This window comes from Candoia aspera, chromosome 6 (genome assembly GCF_035149785.1).
Source record: "Candoia aspera isolate rCanAsp1 chromosome 6, rCanAsp1.hap2, whole genome shotgun sequence".
NCBI classification, from domain to species: domain Eukaryota; kingdom Metazoa; phylum Chordata; class Lepidosauria; order Squamata; family Boidae; genus Candoia; species Candoia aspera.
In genome coordinates this window covers 79,758,192-79,781,729 of record NC_086158.1, presented here as the reverse complement: position 1 = coordinate 79,781,729, position 23,538 = coordinate 79,758,192, and the positions used below count along the sequence as shown (strand labels likewise).

At 38.9% G+C, this 23,538-nt stretch overlaps 1 protein-coding gene across 1 annotated transcript in view; it reads right to left on the bottom strand.

Moving 5' to 3' along the window:
• The window catches only part of MICU1 (mitochondrial calcium uptake 1), a 113,140-nt gene that overhangs the window by 12,933 nt on the left and 76,669 nt on the right, over nucleotides 1–23,538 (bottom strand). Inside the window, exons 8-9 of the mRNA XM_063307499.1 lie at nucleotides 16,402–16,539; nucleotides 10,487–10,595 (exon numbers count right to left, since the gene is read on the bottom strand). Of these exons, the coding sequence (XP_063163569.1) occupies nucleotides 10,487–10,595; nucleotides 16,402–16,539 (247 nt within the window). The remainder of the gene's footprint in view (nucleotides 1–10,486; nucleotides 10,596–16,401; nucleotides 16,540–23,538) is intronic.

Here is a 23,538-nt window from a genome sequence, read left to right as displayed (position 1 = left end):
CATAGGAAACTGTACAACCACAAAATTTCAACATCTGCTTACAACATTGATGTACATATATACGTACATACATAAAACAGTTATATACATACATAAAGTAGTTACAAGGTAACTTTTCCAAGTACATTTTTTATACTTTGTGAAGAAAATGGGAAAAGGCAAGCAATTTCTGGAAATGACATGCATATATACAGTATGGTATTTTAGAGAGCTCATTGATGTCTGAGGAGTAAATGGTGGCTTACTTGATTCTCACTCAACTATCTTGTAGTTGAACAACTCTGTAATCTAAGGCTGAGAGAGTTATCATGATCTCTAATTAGAGAACAGCATGGCTGGAAATCCTTCTAGCTAGGGAATTCTGGTTGTTGTACTCCCAACACATCTGGAAGATGTCAGGTTGGGGATGGTAGCTCTAATCCAGTGTTTCTCAACCTTGGCCACTTTAAGACGCGTGGACTTCAACTCCCAGAGGCCACACGTCTCAAAGTGGCTAAGGTTGAGAAACACTCTCTAATCTTTCATATGCAATTCAGAATCCTACATATGTGAAACATTCTGGCTGCCAGCTATGAAAATGTAAGGGATGGTGACTCAACTGCAAACTTGTGCTTAACATGCAAAGAAACTCATTCAGTCCTTAACACCTGCAAGTTAAACAAATGGATCGGGCATAATTTACACTGGAACTATCATGGTGCCTTTGCACTCCATCTCATGCGCAAAGGCACCATGATAGTTCTATTTTTCTGAAACACAACTACTGCTCATTAGACACATGGCAAAAACTAAATTCAATACCCACTGCATTTAGTATGTGAACCCATGATACACAACAAAACAACATCTTGCAACTGCAAGAGAAGAAGGATATACTAGTAAATTATTTTGGATGATTTATAATACTACTCCAGCAGGGTCCAATTTTACTGCTTTTTTTAGAAAAAAAGTTCAATGTGAGTCTGTGATTCTGTGCAGTAATGAAGTTTAAACAGTAATAACTGTATACTTGCTTATGTCTGAATACGTTATTTCTCAATATCTAACGTATCTCTAAAAAAAATCAGCCCAAATAATTTTCTGCTACTGATTCCTCCACATCACAGATAATCAATTAACCCTTTGCTGGCTCTGATTTTGGCTTTTTAAAAATTATGTCTCAGCCTAAAATGGTTGTCTCTATCCACTGAGGTCTCTGACAGAGAGAAAGACCTCTGCTTCAGTGCTTGTGAGCAGCTGTCAGTTTGCATACTCAGTTCTGGAAGAGATGGATAAAAAAATAAGAGCTGGCATAAAACAGATTTCAATGTGTTTGTTTTATTGCTGAAAATGGCAAAATCCTAGAAAAGTTCCTGGTTGTGCAAGTGGGTGGCCTTAGTAACTGAAATTATAAATCAATCAATTTATCTATCTTTCTTTTTCAGCCTTGGACAAATATAGGCTTAATGTCCCCAAACGCTTCCTTCCTATACCTGAGCAAAGCTGCTTGTATACAAGACAAAAATTCTGCATTTAAGGCATTATTTGAAACACTTACTGATATATTTCTGAAAAGCTTATGAATGAGCACAGAGTATCAACATTTACAATAGGGGAAAAAGCAAATTATCAAGTCTTTTCACTAGAAAAGCTAGCTCAATTAAGCTAAAGAATTCTACATCAATCTATTGCCAAGCAAACATCAGGAAAACTTTATTATGTATAACCAACACTCATGCGGGTCCACATGGAAAACTATGCTGCATCATTCAATGTTTAAAGGAGAAAAAACACAAATATAGTGACAGAAAAATCAAACTCTATCCTCTGTGTCATCTAGTGATATTTAAAGCAGGAATTCCAGTTACAGGTAGTCCTCACTTAATGACCATTGTTTAGGGATGGTTCGGACTTTGTTGTTGTTGTTGTTGTTCAGTCTTTAAGTCATGTCCAACTCTTCGCGACCCCATGGACCATAGCACGCTAGGCCTGTCCTCCACTGTCATCTGGAGTTTACTCAGATTCATGTTCATTGCATCGGTGATGCTATCTAACCATCTCATCCTCTGCTGTCCCCTTCTCCTTTTGCCTTCAGTCTTTCCTAACATCAGGGTCTTTTCCAGTGAGTCCTCTCTTCGCATTAGGTGGCCAAAGTATTTGAGCTTCAGCTTCAGTATCTGTCCTTCCAATAAACAGTCAGGGTTGATTTCCTGTAGGACTGACTGATTTGACCTCCTTGAAGTCCAAGGGACTCTCAAGAGTCTTCTCCAGCACCACAATTCGAAAGCAACAATTCTTCGGCACTCAGCCTTCCTTATGGTCCAACTCACACAGCCATACATACTAATGGGAAAACCATAGCTTTGATTATATGGACCTTTGTCGGCAAGGGGATGTCTCTGCTTTTTAATATGCTGTCTAGGTTTGCCACAGCTTTCCTCCCAAGGAGCAAGCGTCTTTTAATTTCATGGCTGCAGTCATGGACTGTGGTGATCTTGGAGCCCAAGAAAATAAAAATCTGTCACTGCTTCCATTTCTTCCCCTTCTATTTGCCAGGAAGTGATGGGACCAGATGCCATGATCTTAGTTTTTTTAATGTTGAGTTTCAAGCCAGCTTTTGCACTCTGCTCTTTTGCCCTCATCAAGAGGCTCTTTAGTTCCTCTTCACTTTCTGCCATTAGGGTGGTATCATCGACATATCTGAGGTTGTTGATATTTCTCCTGGCAATCTTAATTCTGGCTTGTGATTTACCCAGCCCGGCATTTCTCATGATGTACTCTGCATATAAGTTAAATAAGCAGGGTGACAAAATACAGCCTTGTCGTACTCCTTTCCCAATTTTGAACCAATCGCTTGTTCCATGTCCAGTTCTAACTGTTGCTTCCCTACCCGCATACAGGTTTCTCAGGAGACAGGTAAGATGGTCTGGTACTCCCATCTCTTTAAGAATTTGCCACAGTTTGTTGTGATCCACACAATCAAAGGCTTTAGCGTAGTCAATGAAGCAGAAGTAGATGTTTTTCTGGAACTCTCTTGCTTTCTCCATGATCCAGCAAATGTTGGCAATTTTATCTCTAGTTCCTCTGCCTCTTCGAAACCCAGCTTGTACTTCTGGTAGTTCTCGGTTCACATACTGTTCGGACTTACGACAGTGCTAAAACCCGACTTATGACCTGTTCTCACACTTATGACCATTTCAGCATCTCCGTGGTCATGTGATCGCAATGTGGGTGCTTGGCAACCAGTATGCTTTTATAACCATCACAGCATCTTGTGGTCACGTGATCACCATTTTTGACCTTCCTAGCTGGCTTCTGGCAAGCAAAATCAATGGGGAGCCATGTGATTCACTTAATGATCACATGGTTTGCTTAACACCTACAGTGATTCCCTTAATGACTGCCACAAAAAATGCTGTAAAATTGGGTTAGATTAGCTTAATGACCGCTCCCCTTAGCAACAGAAATTCCAGTCTCAATTATAGTCATTAAGCAAGGACTACCTGTACTAGTATACTAGCCAAGACACATACTAAACTTTTTGCAATATTGAGCTAATTAATTAATTTGCAAGAATTTAACTACCCCTGTCGCAAGAAGAATCAGTACAGGATTCTAGCTTTGCAAGACATATATCTGCATTTGGATTATCAAGTCAGCAGATCTGAAAGCATTTTGCAGTGGCAGTCTCCATGACAAAAATCAAGGAAAGACAAAATTAGGGGCACAGAGTTTGGCTCAGAGTACAGTAAACTAACTGCATATTAATGCTACTTAAGATGTGCCTCGAGTTAACTTAATTGGAGTGCTAACTTGCTTGGAAGGAAAACTCATTAGTCTGTGTTGGTTCTAAATAGGCTAGCTGTTAATTAATTATAAAAGCCATCCTGCCAAGGGCAGTTAACAAGTATGCTTAGAGAACCCAGTGACCCAATCTGTGGAACACCTACGCCTTTCAACGTTCTTCAAAATCAGCATATTCAGATTTCTCATTTGCTGTTGAGATGGTAAAAATCAGTTTAGAGGTGAAACTTTCTTTTGGGGAGAGGGAGAACTACAGAGTGGTCAAAATGAACAAGGCTATCTGTAGATCAAAAGGAACTGATATCTGAGCTATATTACAGGAGGTGGCTTAAAGCAACTGGTTTAGCAAACTAAAGCCAGGAGCAGGAAGTAACTCTGCTTTTCTCCCACAAACGTACATTTTAGTATCAAAAGAGAGTTCACTACCATTGCTTTATATGTAAAAGGAACACATTTGGTAAATATGGGAATGTCTTTATCCTTATGGCACATGATGTTAATACTAAGATTAAAAATCACACTGCTGGGATCTGAAAAGTAAAATACCAGGCAACTGGGGAAGAATGTAGGAACCACCTGTGGTGTTTGGGTAGGATTGTAAAAACCTTCCTCTGATGCAATCCCAGTTTAAAAGAAATTTTAGTATCCTCTGATGCAGCAGTTAGAAGACAAATCTTCCCACTCTTCCTAAGCTTTAGCAAAGTTATCTTAATTGTAAATAAGTAGGTGTCCAGCAAAGAATGCAGAGGCTTTAAACTGCTTTGCTGTAGCAAGCTTTATTTGTGCCAAGTTCTAAGCACCCATACCATTATTCAGAATGGGTAATTTGTTAGAACAAAGTGACTCTCAATTAATATGCATGGACAAATGTCCAGAAGAAGACAGTCAGCAGGTTAAGAGTCTCACTATGTTCAGTACTTAAGCAGTGTTTTCAAACTTGGCAACTTTCAAAATGTGTGGACTTCAACTCCCAGAAGTCCACACATTTTGAAAGTTGCCAAATGTGAAAAACACTGCTTTAGCACATATTTAAGAGCATATCTGCTGCAAGTGGAACCCAATCCACATCACAACAAAGCAGAAGATAAATTCAAGCCTCTGCACTGGTTATTTTCATGCAGAATATCACCACAGAGCTGCTATTTACTAGAAAGAGCAGGAGGATGAGAGACCATGGTAAAATAAGGGGATAAGCAGAAAGATTTATTTTCTCCATTCCGTGATTTCAATTGAGATTAAGAGCCCACTAGTTTGCATGCTTTAAAAATGTATGCACTATATAAGTTGGCCCTCAAATTTCAAGCTAGGAAGGGAGTAGGCTTCAAGACCATCTCAAATGCAATCACCTCAAATGCAAGGAATTGGTATTTCATACTGAGAGCAGAAGCTTGGTTCATAACTTCATTCGAAGTTATGACAGTGCTGGAAAAAGTGACTTACAACCAGCCCTCATACTTACGACCATCGCCACGGTCACGTGATCAAAATTTGGGTGCTTGGCAACCAGCATGTATTTCTGATGGTTGCAGTGTCCCATGGTCATGCGATTGCCATTTGCGACCTTCCCAGCTGGCTTCCATCAAGCAAAGTCAATGACACAATTAAACCTACTTTCTTGACCAGGACGGTGTAGAGCGACTCTCGGCCTCATCACTGCACACCTAAACTTTTGCACTGTACTTCACATGGGGTTGCCTTTGAAAATGACTCAGAAGTAGCTATGTAACAGGAGGTAAAAGGAGTGGGAGCCCAGGAGTGCACTTTATCAGTGGTGGTTCCCACGTTCCCCTGTCCCTTGCCTCCGAAGGATATGAAGCTCCCACCTTGCTTGCCTTTCACAAGACATGAAGATAGTATTGTTTCAAAAGGTTTTTGGTGAGGATGGTGGACCTGGGCTGCTTTTATTATGTATTATTGTGGAATTGTTATGCGGTTTCAAGGTTTTAATTTTGTTACTTTTGAGTTAAAGGAGGTGGAGCAGTATAGAAATGTTTGTATAGCTATCAGTAGATAAATACATAATGAGACCCATTGTTCAGAGAAGCTAAACCCAATAAGTAAGGTAATAGTAATTGTTTGGCAATTATGGATCTCAGTTGAATGCTGCATTTACAAATGTGTAATATGTGCACTGAATTTTTCAGCACAGTCATACGTACAGGATTGTAGCATAGCACAATTTTGTTTTCATTGCAAAAGACTATCAGCATGGGCTGAAGCAGCATCAGCAGCAAATCTGAAATGCAACCTAGAATGGTTCTCATGGATGAGAATATGCTGCTGCCAAGAATGATTGAAATAAGGCCCTCAACTCTTCTGATAGTTGCTAAATGGAATTTCATTAGCAAGGCAGGCCCTGTGCTTCTGAAGACAGTTGTTTTCCTCTTCCTACAGCTTAACACTTCACAGTCTCTCTTAAGTTATCTGGTTCATGCTAATTCTGTGTGTGTAAGAGCTCCATAGGATTCTTGGGGAGCATTGCAGGAGCTTCTAAAAGTACCTAGCGAAAGTATCTTTGATGCTATCCCACTTAAACCCAACAGGATACATCTCAGAGATGGGTCATGTAAGTTTGCATGTCAAAGATCCTATATAGATTTCCAACATCTACAGCTAAGCATCTAGGGTAACCAGAACTAGGAAAAGACTTCAGGATGAGATCTTGGAGAGGTGCTACTAGAAGTAGCCAATGTAGCTTGATTTAATGTAAGATTTCTTATTTATTTTCTCAGTGATTTCTAGCGATAGTTCTGCACACTGAGACTTTGCTGAATAGTCCTCCCAGCTGAAACCATCCTTCAAATGCAGTGAAGGAGGCTATATTTTAACACAACAGAATCAGATCACAGAAGGTCTGGGATGCAATGAAACAACACAGCAGCCTGTCTGCTTCATTAAAAATACAAAGCATACTATTTATGCAGGTCAAGACCTGGCCAGACTCTTGCCTCTCCTCAGTGCACACATCCTAACATTTGATTCCTTTGCAAATTATTCTTTTTACTGGCATTACTCATTTGCATGGCCATTAGAGTCCGCTGAAATAAATTCTTGGCACTTTCCCCTAAAATGGCTTTGGACATGATTCAGCCCTTGTGGGACCATGAAATAATTCATGCCTCTTCTGTTTCACGGTTGTCTGGATCTCACCAGAACAGATTTCCATCTCAGGGAAATGGGCAAGTTCCTTATCTGTGGGCAGAGGGGAATATATTAAACAAATCTAGTTCAGATAAGATAAACAGGAAAGAGAGGATATTCGGTTTTCTATCGCATGCACAGCTGTTCATTTTGTAGTTTTTTTGCTCAGAAACCAGTGTTCATGTCATTGATCAAATAACTATGCATTAACAAATACTAAGCCTTGTTTATGGAACAGATACTAGTAATTAAAATGTAAGTAATTTTTTAATGAACAATTCAGCTTGTTTGATGTGAGCCTTTAAGCAAAATAGGGCATTTCTGTGACTGATACTTAGAGCAATAAAAATAGAAATAATTTGCAAGGCATAATGGAAACTACTTTTTAAAAAACTCTTTATATAAAAGTGACCTGCAAATGATCTCCCAGTTTATGCATATACCTGGATATCTTTGTTTTCTCATGGAAAGCTGCTTTTATGGAGTCCCAGAATGCTACAAACAAACCCCCAGCTCTTTGGGGGCGGGTGGGAAAGAACAATTTTAATATAAGAAGTGGGAAAAACAGTTTCTGTGGACTTCAGGTGAGGAGAATAAATCTCACAGGCATTGAAAGCATTTTCTTTTGGGGCTTTGGGCAGAGAAGCAAATGACTGGTGGAAGTTTTTGGAATGGGACAGTGTCTCTGAGTGTTCATCCAACAACCACTTTAACGAGATGGCACAAAAGTATGTCAGAATAGTTTGGTCTGTCCTAACAGCCAATGTCTATTCTGCCTCAATAACAAGGAGAGCAGTGCTGCTGCCCTTGTAGTTTTAATGTGGGACAGGTAAGGGGTGGAAGCCAGTTTGGTGTAGTGGTGAAGGCACCAGGCTGGAAACCGGGAGACTGTGAGTTCTAGTCCCACCTTAGGCACAAAGCCAGATGGGTGACCTTGGGACAGTCACTCTCTCTCAGCCCCAGGAAGGAGGCAAGGGCAAACCACTTCTGAAAAACCTTGCCAAGAAAACTGCAGGGACTTGTTCAGGCAGTCTCCGAGAATCAGACACAATTGAACAGATTGAAGAAAAAAAAAAAGTAATGGGTAGCAATTGGCAGCTGCATTTCTCCTCCCACCAGTGTTCCCATTCCCAGTTGTCGGGGGTGGGGGGAATATAACCATCAATTGCTTTCCTTAAAGTGATGGCGAGGTAGGGCTGGGTGAATCTGAGACCTGGCACCCTTGCCCCACCAGTAGCTAGTAAATAGTGAAATTGAGAGTTAACAATGATATTGGAAAGTAAATATCCTAGGTCACCTTTCAAATTGCCCAAGTGACAAATTTTGCTGCAGAGATGCTCTGTGATGATGGGTTGTCACTTAGGCTATTCTGAACATGCATATATTGTTACTTGGGGAAGCAATAGAACTGCCGTATAGATTGATAGGCCTGAGGTATGAGACAAAATAGGGTAGCCCAAGGAAAGTGGCAGCTGAGTTCCTTCTCACATCACTTTGTATCCAGGCACTCTCTTTGACAAGGTAGCAAAAATCTCTCTGAAAATCAGTGTTTACCATTACTCCTGTCACCCCCAGCCAAAATGGGGGTGGACCACAAACTTTATGGTGATCTTGAACTGGTATTGCTTCTGGGAGAAACTGTGAGACAGAAAGAGTGACCACCCCATTCTTGAGTTATGCATCCAGAGCAGTGTTTCTAAACCTTAGCAACTTTAAGATGTGTGGACTTCAACTCCCAGAATTCCTCAGCCAGCCATGTTGGCTGGGGAATTCTGGGAGTTGAAGTCCCCAAGTTGTCAAGGTTGAGAAACACTGATCCAGAGAGTTGTGCTGGCAGCAAGTAGGAACAACCAGGGTTTCTGAGCAGGGATGTCTGCACTCCCAGGAATGGAAGTGACACCCAAGTTGGAGTTCAGGCAGCAAGTGACCAGTGAGTTTGTGGAGTGGGCAAGAAGGAGACCCTAATGAATAAAAGTAGTAAGAGCATACCTTCTTGGTGGCAAAAAATGAGCACCCTTATTGCTAGAATCATAGTCTTCCTGTCCTAACAGCCAGGAACCACGCTGAGACAAGGAATAGGTCTCTAGTGTTTTATTACTGCTACATAAGAGAATCCTAAAAAACTGAAGAAGCGTGGGAAAAACCCAGACATATAAACCCCAAAGGTTAAGGCGGGCCCGATCTGTGTCTCTTGGAATGGCTACCTAATTCCTCAGTACTACGCATGCGCTTTACAGCCTGGATGGGAGCCCCCTGCTCGCCATCCTTATTCATGACACTTCCCCAGTAAAATCAACTTTTGGCACAGCAGCTACTGTGTTCTTATTTCTGTTTTATAGATGAAGGAAAAGTTTAGCACTCTCTTTAGGATATGTCTTTGAAAGAGGCCTAGCAATGAACAGGGGTTTATAAGAAGCCTGTGCAAGATCTGATTTATGCTTTGGAAAGCATCAGCCAGACAGTTCATGGGCACATGACTGTGGAAGCCAACTGTCATGTCATTCCAGCAGCACAAGCGAATAGGGCCACGGAGGGTGCTGTCCAGTGACTGAGGGGAGAGGTGTGTGCTTGGAGCAGCTGAACACAGCCAGTAGGAGCTGGGCTGCTGACCGTGATGTCATCACCATAGTCACGTCTGTCTATGTGTCAAAAATCATGTGTATTGCAAAGTTTGTATTGGGAGAAGATGGAAAACACCACTTTTAACATCAGGCCAAATAAATATGAAGTTAGATGGCCTCCGCTCTGGACTGAGAATGAGATGAAGGCAACCACATCAGCACGGGTCCTTAGAAAACAGTTAGCAAAGTGTCTCTGACCCACAGTTAGAGGAATGCGTGGATTAGAGAAAAATCAGGTATGTTTCCCCTTCTAACTCATAATATTATTCATTACAATCAGAAGTGTGAAACTGAACCCAAACCTGATCCACGTGTTTAAAATTGTGTTTCTAAACTTGGACCCAGGACCCTTCTTAGAATGCTCAAAATTCACTGCTCAAAAGAATCAGTTGTCTTCCATTCCACCAACAACATGGAATATTCACACAGAATTGGGACATAAAAAATTATAATCGCATCAGCATGAATTATGCAAACGATCTCGATTGCATTATTTTAAACTGCCCAAACCCAGAATTAACAGCACAATAAAAAGATCCATTATTTATTTATTCATTTATTTTCTCAGCTAAGTTTATAATTTTATCCCATATATCCAAAATTCCCAGGATACAGAAAGCTAGCACATTAGCAATATAGGTGGTCTATGAATACTCAGTTACGTTGTTTCTGTATACAAAGAGGTTTAATGTTCATTTATATTATTTACCATGAAGAATTACTATTTGGGAATGGTTAGAATCAGATGGATATCTGCTTATAGATTGTAAATGTCCTACTGCTGAACTGTTTTATAATAAATGTAAGAATGATTTCAGAAGATTTTTTAAAATATTCTAAACATCACAAAACATGTACTTTCTAAAATATCTGATAAAGTGAATACACAGCTATTTTATCTTCTCTTGAAAAAAAAATCAGGTGGAAAAAATGTTCATTACCTTTATCAAGAGATGCTCCAGCCATGTGATAGAAACTTAAAGCTGTATCAACATCATTAATGTTTTTCAGGAAAGTAAAAAAGTTCTCTACTTCTTCAAATGTTAGTCCCTGCAGTGAAGATGGAAAAAATGTATTTAGAGGAAGAAAATGAGTGGAAAATAAGGAGGCTGTCAATGTGTATATTCTGTTAATATTGTTTTCTACTACAGATTAAGGTTACTATGGTAACTAATCATTTTGGTGGGGTGAAGAGGTTGAATTTAATTGTCCCCTTTTTACCTTAATGGTTGCATTGCCTAAGGGAGGAACTTGCCTGAACTAGTTTTAGTTTCAGTTTCCCTTCTGTGCAGGCTTGCAGAGAATATGCAACTGAGAGAGATCTTTCCTCTCAGCAAACAGCCTTTAAATATGTTTGTTTTCTGTAAATAAAATTATTTTTATAGAAATGCCTGGTGTGTGACTTTTCTGATCTCTCCTGGGCCAAATGCTTTCTAAGCACTCTGCCAACACATTCACATGGACCATTTTATACTGGCAATCCATTTGTGACTTAGCCACCCTCTCCTACTCCTAGTATATGAATCCTACCTATTTCTCTAATCACCATCATCACCATAATGATTATAATCAGCTTCACTTTAGTTCAAATGTCTATCCATCAGGTCAATATGAATGCCCTCTTGTTTTTAGCAGAAAGACATATAGGAACTGAAGAGCTTGGTTATTCCTCTAGAAAACTGAAATCTTTTGGTTTCAACTTACTGTATGTCAAAGTATTTAAAGACTGAACTATGAACTAGTATGTTTCTTACCTGCTGTTCCTCACTTCTAAAATATGGTTGGATGCTAATTAGAAATCTTTTCTGTCTACTTATATTTATTATTCTCTACTAGGAATAGAAATTTATTCTATTGTATTCTGTTTGGTAAATATTTTTACATCAACTAATGGAATTTTCATTTTTTAAGCTTTCATGAAACAGAATGCACTTACTACACTAGAATCCACATTATACCACCAAAACATCATTTGTCAGAAGTGCTTATTCTAGGAAGAAAATCTACAAAATGTGCATTTTTTTTTTAATGTAAAGGATGCCCTAGGAAAAGAATGGTGGCCAAAATAGGTGCTTTTAAAACGGGAATACCTGAAAATGAAAATGACAAATTGCAAACAGGCAAAAAATAATGAAAAGCAAATTAGTAAGCCAACAGAAGTAACATTTTAATGACTCAGTTGATTGGGCTGGATAGAATAGAAAACCAATTTCCCAATTTGTAACCAAAGTCTATTTGCCCTATATACTATAACTACCATATTACAGTATGGTGTTGCAAGATTAAAGTATGTTAAAAATGGAATAATCAGGTATAATACAAAACACATTTGGTACACACATTCTTCTGGAACAGTTAAATGGTAAGAAATACTGTTTCTTTCAAGGAGAAAAAAATCCAGGCCAAGGCAGGAATGACTAAGTCTGAATGTGAACAAGCAGTTTCTGTAATAGATGATTCAACTAATTTAATTACTTCCAATATTGCTGTGAAGAAAAAAGTTGTAAAAAGTTTGCTGTATGATGTGAACACCAACTGCTACTCTTGAATCCCCTCCACAGACAGATATTCAAATCCATATAAATAAGCACTGATAGGTTCCAAACAATTACGAACAAAGCAACCTTTCAGTACAGATCTATGTACACTGAATGACTTGTATTCAGTCTCAGATACGCAATTTATAAGTTTCGTTGTCGATATGAAAATGCTGAATTCTCTTTCCCTCACTTGGTGAAAATGAGCAGCAGCTATGGAGTTATTAAGATCAATAGTCAATAAGCATGTCAGCTGTGCAATGCCAATTAAAAAAAGTTTCTTTTCTAAAAAATCAGAAGGATGTCTGTCCTTCTTTGCACGATGGAGCTTGACTCTTAACTAATGAAGGGGCTGAGGCCACATGACTTCGCTTTTTCACATGCGGATTCCATTTCTCTTGTCTTTGCCTAGTCAGTGTTTCAACTGACAAATGTAGCAATCAGCTAATTAAGGTATTATTTAAATAATTATTTTAAATTATAATTATTTTATTTGCATGGTGATTACTGAAAACCTGGGATGGAGATGAGTCAGGATATATTTGAATCAGTGTCCTTGACTCACAGGGAGAAAAATTTTTTTTTGTCAAGGCTGTTAGAAGATGCAAGATAAAACCTATGCTTGAATGAAATAAGTGGAAACAATGATTAGTGTTTTCAAAGAGTATACAGTAAACTGTAGGGCAGGGATTTTAACAGGGGACTACAAGATGAGAACAAAGCCACAAAGCTTTGTTCCCAACCTTGATTCCAAAGCAAATCACATTTTCTTGACAACAATTAATTTTAGGGGAAAAACAGCCCATGTGTGCTGTAATTTGCATGAAAACTGGGATTCCTCATATTAATCTGAAAAACCAAAACAACCCTACATGTAGTTAGGGGAGAATCTGGAGAATATCTAAACTAGGGTTTCTCAATCTTGGCAACTTTAAGATGTGTGGACTTCAACTCCCAGAATTCCTCAGCCAGCCATGTAACTTTTAGGGTATCTGGATTAACCAGTGTAAAAGAATTTAGAGATGATCTTGGCAGGTGTGAAACAGCCATTAAGGGAAAAGAAAAGAACATGCCATTAAAGAGGAACTTGCAGAAGCAATTTCGCAGTCCAATATTTGAAGGAAGTGTGAGAAAGAAACTCAAGATAACCCTACCTTGATTTTGTTTAGTATAACACAGAGAGAAACTCAGATTGGCTTTCAATCGATGTGAGCTCTTCAAGGTAGGCCAGTGCAAGAAAAAGAGCCCTCAGCAATTCCAGGAATGCTACTTTACTGTTGCATCTTGAACAACTGTCCAATGACTTATTCCTTCCTTTTCCTTTAACAGTTCTTTCCTGCCTTCCTCAAGGCCAGCTCTAAACTCCTTTACAACCAGAAATTTAACAGCAAGAATGACTTCCAAGTACTAGCTGATAATGAATGAGTTCACACTATCTTCACAGCTAAAGCACACAGAGCTTGTCAGTGCTAAAAATGACTTATATAAGTTGCTCAAGAGAAGATCATCTTTCTTACAAGCTATTAATAAACCACAGTTCCAGGAAACTGCTAGGAATCAGAAAAACACTTTAATTGGCATTATGAAGCTAAATGAAACTTCTGAAGAGCTGATTTTTCCGAATATTCAAGTTGGCTAGCCCTGGTTTAAAAGAGGCCCTTTTTGCCCTGAGTATTTCATTGCAAAACTACTCAGGCTAAGAAATATTGGAAGGAAGGATATATTGCAGGCAGCCTAGCTTGCATCCTAGCTTGATCCATCCTAGCTTGATCCGATAATCTCCAAACCACTTGATAGCAGTCAAGTAAATGCAGCTTCTGCTGGCACTCATTTTTATAACTGGAGCTATGGGCCAAGATATTTTAAACAAAACTTGTTAAAACTGAAGGAATCTGATTCCTGCCCTTTCCTGTTGTATGTGTAGCTTTGGCATGCTTGCTTGTCAAATATATAACTTTACCCTTTTTTTTTTTTTGCAAATACATACCTCAGAGCACAGAGTACACTACAGGCTAACCTATAGGTATTAACATGTGTCTTGCTGTAGGAAAGAGTTTCCTTGAGTGGTTTTCAAACAGAGCTCCAGGGATCCTTCAGTGAGATTTTAAAAAAATGATTTCTCTGAAAGATGCTGTCTAACAGTCTGTCCTTACAGAGGAGATTTATGCAAATCTAGAATGTTTTCAAAGGTGATAAGGGTCAATATAAACTGAGCGGGTGTCCTACAATGTCTCACAGAATCCCCTGCAAAAAGCAGAGATTCCTTGGTAGAAACTCAGGGACAAGACAATGCTGAAAAGACACTCTGAAGCATAAATTGTTGAAAACAAGCTTCTTGGACTAATCCTCAACCTTCATTTTAATACTCAGATTGCAATCATATCTTTCTTGGGAATAAGTCCCTTTGAACACATTGTGACTTACTTCTGAATAAACAAGCATAGGGCTACACTATTTATAGATTCAACTTCTACCATACTTAATACCTCCTCCCCCTCCCCTTCTCCTTTGTTCTAAAATTGCAGATTAACTCCTAACTCACTCCCATGGCTACTGAAGAACAAATGTTCTCAGGGTAGAAAAGAAAAGCAGACATTTAGAATACCAAACTAAATATAAAACGAAAATCAATAAATCTACCAACAGGAGCTCCTTAGAATAGCAAAGCAATAAGCAGTAAAAAGAATCTAAAATGTGTGTGAAATAAATAGGTCTTCAGTTGGTGTAGAGGAAAAAAAAAGGATCCTGTTTGTTTTCTTCAAGAGATATTCCATTTAATATCCAACCACAATCTGTTTTCCTTTAATTTAAATATCCAGTGTCCTTCATCTGGTAAAGAACAGGTTCTGATATCTTCTGTGTGACAGTCTTTTTGGTATTTTGGTCTTCTTTTATCAAGGCTAAACATATTCAACTCCTTCTCTCTCTCTTCATAGGACTCAGTTTCTGTTCTCCTGGCCATCCTTGCTGCCCTTTTCTGAATCAGTTTCCATTCTTCTGAATTAGAGGTGTGGAAAATGTTCTGAATTCAAAACTTTTCAAGCTTGAAATGGGCTACTTCTGGAAGTGTTTTGCCCTTGAAACAGCTCAATTCGAAGAGACGTTTTAAGCTCCAAACAGGGCTGATTTGAGGTTGAAGCATTCACAATGGTTAAAACCATCTGTTTTGAACTCAAAACAGCTGTTTTGAACTTGACTTCCTGCACATCACTGTGCTGCACTTTTCTAAAAAATGTAGTGTCCAGAACTGGACAGAACTGCCAAGCAGAATAAAATGGAACAATGACTTCCCATGAGTTGGAAGTAATACTTTTGTAGATATAATCTAAAATTCTACCTGCCTTTTTTAAGGCTACACGATACCTCTGATTCAGTGAGTTTGCAATCAACTACTCCTCCAAGATCTTTTTCACAGAAACTGTTACTAAGCCATGTAGTCTCCATCTATGCTTCTGATTTCTGTTCCCAAAATGAAGAACTTTTCATTTATTAGTCAAAATCATTTCAAATTTTATTTCTGTCTTCCATCATATTAACTATCCCATCCAATTTATGTTATCTGCAAACTTGATCAGTATTTCCTCCACTCCTTATCCAAATAATTAATAAAAATAATGAAAGAGTTTAAGGTACAGTTGTGAACCTTGAGATACTTCACGCTCAATATGTCTCTCCAGTTTGATGAATAATAACTTATGAGCATTCTTTGAGTATGGCCTGAGGCCAGCTATGTATCCACATAATCGTTATGCTGTCTAGCGGACCTGTAAGTGGCTTGTTTATCAAACTATTTCGAACTGATTTGTCAAATGCTTTGCTAAAATCAAAACTAAAGATGTTCTTTCAATTCAAGTGTGTTTATTCAAGGTGTGTGTGTGGGGGGAGGGGTGTCTTTTAGCATGCATTCATTCCTGTAGTGCCTCTAATCTCTTTTCCTCCTAACATTATGAACCCAGTTTCCCTAATATTTTTCTTAGTATAAGCTTATAGTACCTAAATGGCAATTTTCCTAGCCACAATAGACAATTAATTCAAGGCCACAGAAGTAAATTATATATCTTTCCCTAGTTAAATTGGGGGTTAAGGGACTCAGGTGAGCATATTGCTACAAGTGTGAGTTTTTATGCCATGCTTTCTAACCTTTAAGTTCTTTGGAATTTTCTGGGTCAAAGTTTCTTCTAGTGTTGTATACCCAAATGACAGTAACCTATAGAACTATACTTCCCATGACTGTCATTCACAATGCAAGCAGACACTTTTTTCAAAAAAATTAACTTTTCCAGCTCCTTTCCACCACACTGCTCCAAAAGCTTACTAACCTCTCCATCCTGGAAATGCTTCTTGAGTTGCTTCAGCATCAGAGTCAATTTTTTGGATTGCACTCCACTATAAGCCAGCAGCATGCTGCCAAACTGACGTTCTGTGATTCGACCATTCACAGGGTCATGCCTTTCGAACTGGAAGACAAAACGGGAAGGAGAGAAATAACCTAGAACTTCTGTATGGATTCACCTGCTCATATCAATACTGTTTATTTAAAAGTTCTCTTCCATGTGAAATCAAAGCATTAACAGAAACAGCTAGAAGCAGATGAAAGCATCAGAAGAGGACTTCTAACACCACGATCAACACTCCTATACTTCTAATTACAACTTTAGTGTACATTTAATAAACAAAATTGGTATAAGGTTGATATTAATATATCAGGAATGTAATTATTGTCTTGTATATTTAATGGAAGCCATAACAGAACCACCAAGGTGGTACTAATATTTCTTTTGAGCTATGAATCCCTCTCACCTTAAGATTCTTAGAAGAATACTGCAAGATAAAATTTTGTTAGAGACACACTATATGTTACAGTAAGAAAGTATTAATGTCTCAGTTAAAACAAACACTGGGAATATATGAGTAATAAGTACTTCAACTGTCTTGGGATTCTTATCCCATGTGTTCTCTTACAGATAACCACTCTAAAAATGAGTAAAATATAAAAGGAGATCTCTTTGGATCTCAACAGATGGCAGTCTTTAAATCTTACATTTTGGGGCAAGGTTAATACTCTTAAAATGAATGTTTTTCCTATAATACTGTATATTTTACATGGAATTCCCATACATGCATCCACAAAATGTTTACAGAAATGTATTACAATGTTTCATAAATTTTTGTGGGGAAGCTTTTCTTAATACCAGCAATTTACCTTCGTTAACCTTTCAATACACCAGTGTCATGTCCCCCGTTGCGATGTATACATACATCGCAACGGGGAACATGCCTTTCCGGTGAAGGGGAGGAAGGAGGAAAGAATCAGTGCTAATCCCATAAGCACTGAGAGACAAATACAAATAAAGGACAAAGGAGCCATACCTTTGCCCTGACCCGAGAAGCCGTCATCCTATCTCCCTGACATCTCTGCATTACCTCGGGGGACACACCTGCTCCAGACACAGGAAGAGGACAGAGGTAATCAGCGCTAATCCCCCTGATCGCCCATTGAGACTCCGGAATCGCCCCCTGATCGCCCATCGAGACTCCGGGTTCACCGTCAGGCAAGACTTTGGGACAATGGGGGGTGGAGAAGGATCAGGTCCACACCGCGGGTATTTACCGGCTACCTCGCACGCCATGTGCTCATTCCCGTCTTTCTCCATGTATGCCAGAAATCCTTAGCCCTGGCTGGTGAGTCTGTGTTTTTGGAATAAGGCAACCATCACAACCAGTTCAAAAGATGAGATGGTTCTTCAAGGTTTTCATGATTTCTTTCTCCCATCTCAGAAACAGAGAAACTTTGGAACAATTTTAAAAAGTCCCTCCAATCTTTTAAGTATTTTAAATGAAAGGGAAAAAAGTAAAATCTAGTTGTAACTGCTATTGACCTTTAATAACATTCAAATCAGTTCAATTTAATCTTCACTGGTCTTCAGTTAATCAGTGTTTCTCACTGGTATTCTTACAGATTTCCTCCTTTCAAGGAACAAAAACTGCCAATGAAGATACATAATACAGAAATAAACAGCCTGATGTTAATGTGATAACCTGCTCTTCAGATTTTTGCCTTCACACTGTCAGAACCTTTCTGGAACAGTGTTATGGCATTTAAAATAAGCCTGCAAGTTAATCTAAACTCATTCAACTGGCTACAATTTGTCACTCAATCTGACAGCACTTAACGTTTCCTAAACTTCACAGATCCATCAAAAACTGAACAATCGACACATGCCAAGGTCAACAAAATGGAAAAAAAATGCAGAAACATGCTATGTAAGTGGTAAACCTTATGTCTCAATGAGGGCATTTTTTAAAAAAGAAGTGTTATCTATATTTAACAGAGAAAGCCAGTTTGATGTAGTGGTTAAAGTAACCAAGTGACAAACCAGGGGGCTGTTAGTTCTAGTCCTGCCTTGTACATAAAGTCAGCTGGGTGACTTTGGGTCACTCTTTCTCAGATACAGAAGAAGGCAATGGCAAACCTCTTCTGAAAAATGTTGCCGTGAGTGAAGACTGACTCAGAGGCATAATAATGAAACAAAAAACATTCAATAGAAGAAGGTTTGAACCTGGGGTTCCTGGAGATGGCAGAACCCTCAGCAAGTCCTCTCTCCCAGATCTTTCTTGATGGTCAAAGTCAAGGCAAGACAAGGCAAGTCATAGAGATAACCAAGTCCTGAGCCATGTAGGGTTTTAAAGGTGACAAGCAGCACCTTTAATTGTACCTAGAAGCTAACTGGCAGCTACTGCAACTCCTGTAGGGGTGGTGTTGGTGTTACGTGGGCAACCTCAGTGTGCCCATAATTACTTGGGTTGCTTTATGTTGCATTCACTGAAGTTTTTGGATGGTCTTGATTATTCTTATCATACACAACATACAAATACACCCAACCTATCCTCCCTTCTTAAAATTGCTTCCTTTATTTGTTCAAATTAATTGGCCGTTCACCCTAATTACTGATCACTAAACAAAGAAAAGAAATTATTTCTCCTTTTCCACATGTTCACAGAAATACAATAAGGTTAATCACGATGACATAGAAGAAGAGGAAAAGAAGAAAAAAAGGCTTGCAAAGAAGAAGGCATGTCAGAGAAGAGAGAATCTGAAAAGCCTACAACGGGAATAATTATAAGCAGAAATGGAAGAAAAAAATTAAGGTCTCCATATATATTAGATGGATTGGTGGTCTGAAGTGTAATAAGCCAGGTTCATACAAATCAATAATGTCCATTAAAATGCTTTCTCCTGAATCTGAAGTAGTATAGTGTCTCTGCCAGCTTAAATTTGGCTCTAACTAGGCATAAGTTATAACTTGCAGTCAAAGAAGTGAAGATGGTAGAGTGGATGGGTAACAGGCAAAATACCTATCTTCCCCATCAGATAGGTACATCTGAGACAGCAGGACAGTAAATATAATAATATTTGTTTTTACTTTGTTAAATAAAAGTTTATTTTTCCCTAAAAAAAAAAAGCTTTCACAAATATAAGCACATTTCTACTTCTAGAAATGTGTCCCTAGTGTAACACTTCCATCTATCAGAAACCTAAATTGATCTGTTATGCTTCTTACTGCCTGTCTCAGGCAAAAGGTAAATTCTTTTGTGGTGTCTGACTCAGCACCAAAGAGGAGGCAGATGAAGAAATTTCACCTAATCTTCTAAGGTTTATTTATGAGGATGAAGCTTTCTAAACATGCTGGAAACTGGATCAATTTCACATGTCCATTCAGTGCAATGAAGCTGCACACTTATCTCCCTCAGCCTTCAAATATGACTGGTTGTGATGTGCACATGTGATGAAATATACGCAGATACTCTCTTTCTCTTTAAAATGTGCTCTTGGAGAAATGGAAAAGCACACCAATCTTGACATCTTTGAGATCTGCATAATACAACTTAACTTCGTGATTTGAATAATACAACTTAATAATATAGCTTAATAATTAATCTAAGAGACATTAAAGCCTTTAATGTCTCTTAGATTACCAATCCTGTATTGCACAAAAGACAAAAGGAAAGGAAAGAAACAATGATGAGTTCAAAGTCACAGAGCTTATTATATTAAAACAATAGTGAAAAAATGCCATTTTTCAATGTAGCTTTTGTTCTTTCCATTGCGCTTATCATCTAATAAGCAAGGGCATTTTTTAAACAGAACAAGACAGAATACAATGCCTTTTTTAAAGCAGTAAAACTGAAAGTATGATATATCCTATTATTATTATTATTTCAGTTTAGTTGTTCAGTTCTAAAAACATAAGAATTACTGAGCATTGTCTGGGAGAGGGATGGGTATGTACCATTATTACAGCCAAACATCTGGGCATCAGGAATCATTGCTGGTCTATAGAAAAATCATTCAGTTATCTACCTTCTGCCTATCCTAAGCTAGTGAAGTACAGGAGGTGGTTTGTGTGAAGGATGGTATTTGGGGCCGAAGAGAAACCTTTCACTATTTCTGTTTCTTGAAACTTTCTTCAGAATTAGTCTGGTGGCACCTTTTCATACTAACCATTTTATTAAAAGGAATAAGCTTTCAAAATTTAATAAAATTTGTTCTTCAGAAAAGTTGCTGTCAGACTCCTAATTTTGGCTACCACAGATCAACACGGTTTTTATCCTCTAACGTTGGAACTTTCTTTTATTCTAGCACCCAACTAGAGAATTACTGTCCCAGCACCACAAATATGGCTACAACTGAGTACCTGTGAGGACAAGACTAATTACTGTCCTTTGCTCTTATTGCCTGCCATCCACTGCAAGACCTATCCCTTAGACATATCTCATTTTGTTAAAGAAAGCATAACCTATTTTACTATAAAGATCGGTTTAGAATAACCCTGGAAACTTACTGGTGTCAAAGGCACTAGGCTTGGAAAGAGGTGGGAAGTAGTACAGCCAAAACACTAAGAAGGATGAATTCTGTACAAGCATCAGCATTTGGGGAACAGCTCCTGTCTGCTCCAATTATTATAAAACAGCAAAATCAGGGAAAGCTCTTCACAGCTTGAAGCAGAACTACACTCTAAAACAAAATAGTTCTGCTCCAATAGTTCCCATTTCACATGAGAACTACAGAATTTCTAGGAGCTTGAATTCTACATCTGAGATGAAATCCAGTGCTCTGATACTGACATTTAATTTACTTTATATTCCAAAGCATTAATAAAAAGACAAGAGGAGGCCAAAAAGGGGGTGGGGGAAGAAACATCATAAACAAAGCAAAGTGTTGCTTGGAGGGTCACTGAGCTGTCAGTTGTGCTTCATGAATCTCAAAAGCAGATGAGACTTCTGGAGTCAAGCAGGGGAAAGATGTTCTGGTGACACTCATGAGGCTACTGTGAAACCACTGGTTTTCCACAGTACTTTTTCTACTGTGCTTTGGTGGCAAAAGGGAGACTCCCAAATTAACTTTTGAGAAAAACTATTTTTTTCCCCACCATATTTCCAATTGTACAGCAATGGTTAAACTGTACTTTTCAGATAAAGCATTCTAGAGGTATTCATCATCATACCAAATTATTCTTTTAAAAGAGGTGATAAGAATACTATAGGGGTAATTTTGCTGTATGATGATAAAACATTTGTACCTTTCCTCCTGGGAAAAAGGATTCCCTGAATGGAGTATAATGTCAGCCTGTTGTCTATTTTGCAACGTTCTTCTGGAAATCTTACTGAATGGGATCAGTTCCCTGATGCTTGTCTTTCCTTGGACAGCTTCATTTTGCAACGGAGCCAGAAGCGGCATCATTTCCAGAGTGTCCATAAACAACATAGTCACAGAACCTCCTACACTTTCCAGCTAACCTACTGAAAGGCTACAGAAGCCTTGAAATGAACAAAGAATGCTGAGTTCAGTCAAAGAATGTTGAGTTCAATCACTTTTCTTTCAAGCCCAGGATGAGTCTGATGGACATGAAGAGTCTTGTGCAAAAGGAGTGGGATCTGCAAGGCTGGGAGGGGGCACAAGAGGGGCAGGAAACAAAAGCAGCGTCATGCTCTCACAGTGCAATTCCTTTTGCTATGTGCAGTGCAACATTCCAGGTACATGGCAAAAGGGCAGAAATTTGGTGGAAATCTGCTTTCTCACCAAAGCAGCAAACTCCTACAGATACCCACAAGCAATGACATTCCCATCTCTGCTATCCAAGTTTCTTTAACTGAAGGTTCCATAATAAATCTAGGTTCTCAAATTTAACCACACATGGGTTTTACCACTCAACAATCACATTTTCACATTTTTTTTCTTAACTTACACACTTACTCCATTGGGACAGTTCCAAATTTGTGACAGTCAAAACTATTCTAGTTCTTTCAAAAAGTAAACCACATCCATCTGAAACATACTGTCAGATCAAGCAAGAACCACCAAGAACAGTTTCTGAGAAACCAAGCAGATCTTCTAGAATTGTTTAATCAAGAAGAACCAGAACCCTTATAAAGCTACATCGCCAACCTTCAATTTTGACAACCAGTCCAGATTGATAAGATCAAGAGCAGCTAGGAGATACGAAAGTATAGATAGATTGCACTTCCTATCAAAAGGGATCCCCAAGATGACTGAAATATTCTCTTTGCAAATTCAATTTAATATTGGTCAGAAGAAAACTAGCCATGCATTCCTCTCCCTCTGTGTGTGTCTTTAGACAAAATTAAAGAATTATGCCAGGGCTACACAGGACATTTTGAAATAATAATTTTGTCTAGGTAAGACTTCACCAGAATTATCTACTGAAAGCACCACTGGTAACCTCAAAACTTTAATAAAAAGGAGGGAAGAATAAAGAAGTAACCTAAGATGAAAAACACACCGTCTGTTATGCAAAAGGAGCAAGTAGAAAGTGAATGACTCTTACAACTAATAGTCAAACACAGAGAAAGATATTAGCATAGAGGCCTTGGGAATTAATCAAGATAAAATACAGTAAGGTAAATAAGCAATGCTAGGAAAACCCACCCCACCCCATTAAAAGATAAAACTCATTACATGTCATGAGTGCCGTTGAGCTGAAGTCATCAGCGCAATGGCACACATGACAATAGCAAGGAAACAGGGGAAGGGGCTCAAGATAAGTAGCCATCAACTCACAACGACTGAAGGTCAAGAAACAATAGCTAAACGGATCGCGGAGCACACCCAAGCCATTAGCGCTAATACAACGGAGATCGCCCAGCTGACAGCAATCACCGGAGGAATAGAGAAACCGATGATGGGCGATCCCGGAACGCCAGCGGGGCCTCGCAACCCCTCACCCACCGGCAGGTCAACGTGTTGGACAAAGGGGGGTGACGTGACCGCGAGTGAGGGGGCGCTGACTGGCGCGGGGTATTTAAACCCCGCACCGGCGCGCTCCTGTCACTCTCAGCTTTTTTCCGATGCTGTACCTGCGCTGTGAATAAACCAGAGCCTGTTCCACCGAACCAGTGTCTGAGCATTATTCAGAGGTAGGCAACGCATGACATTA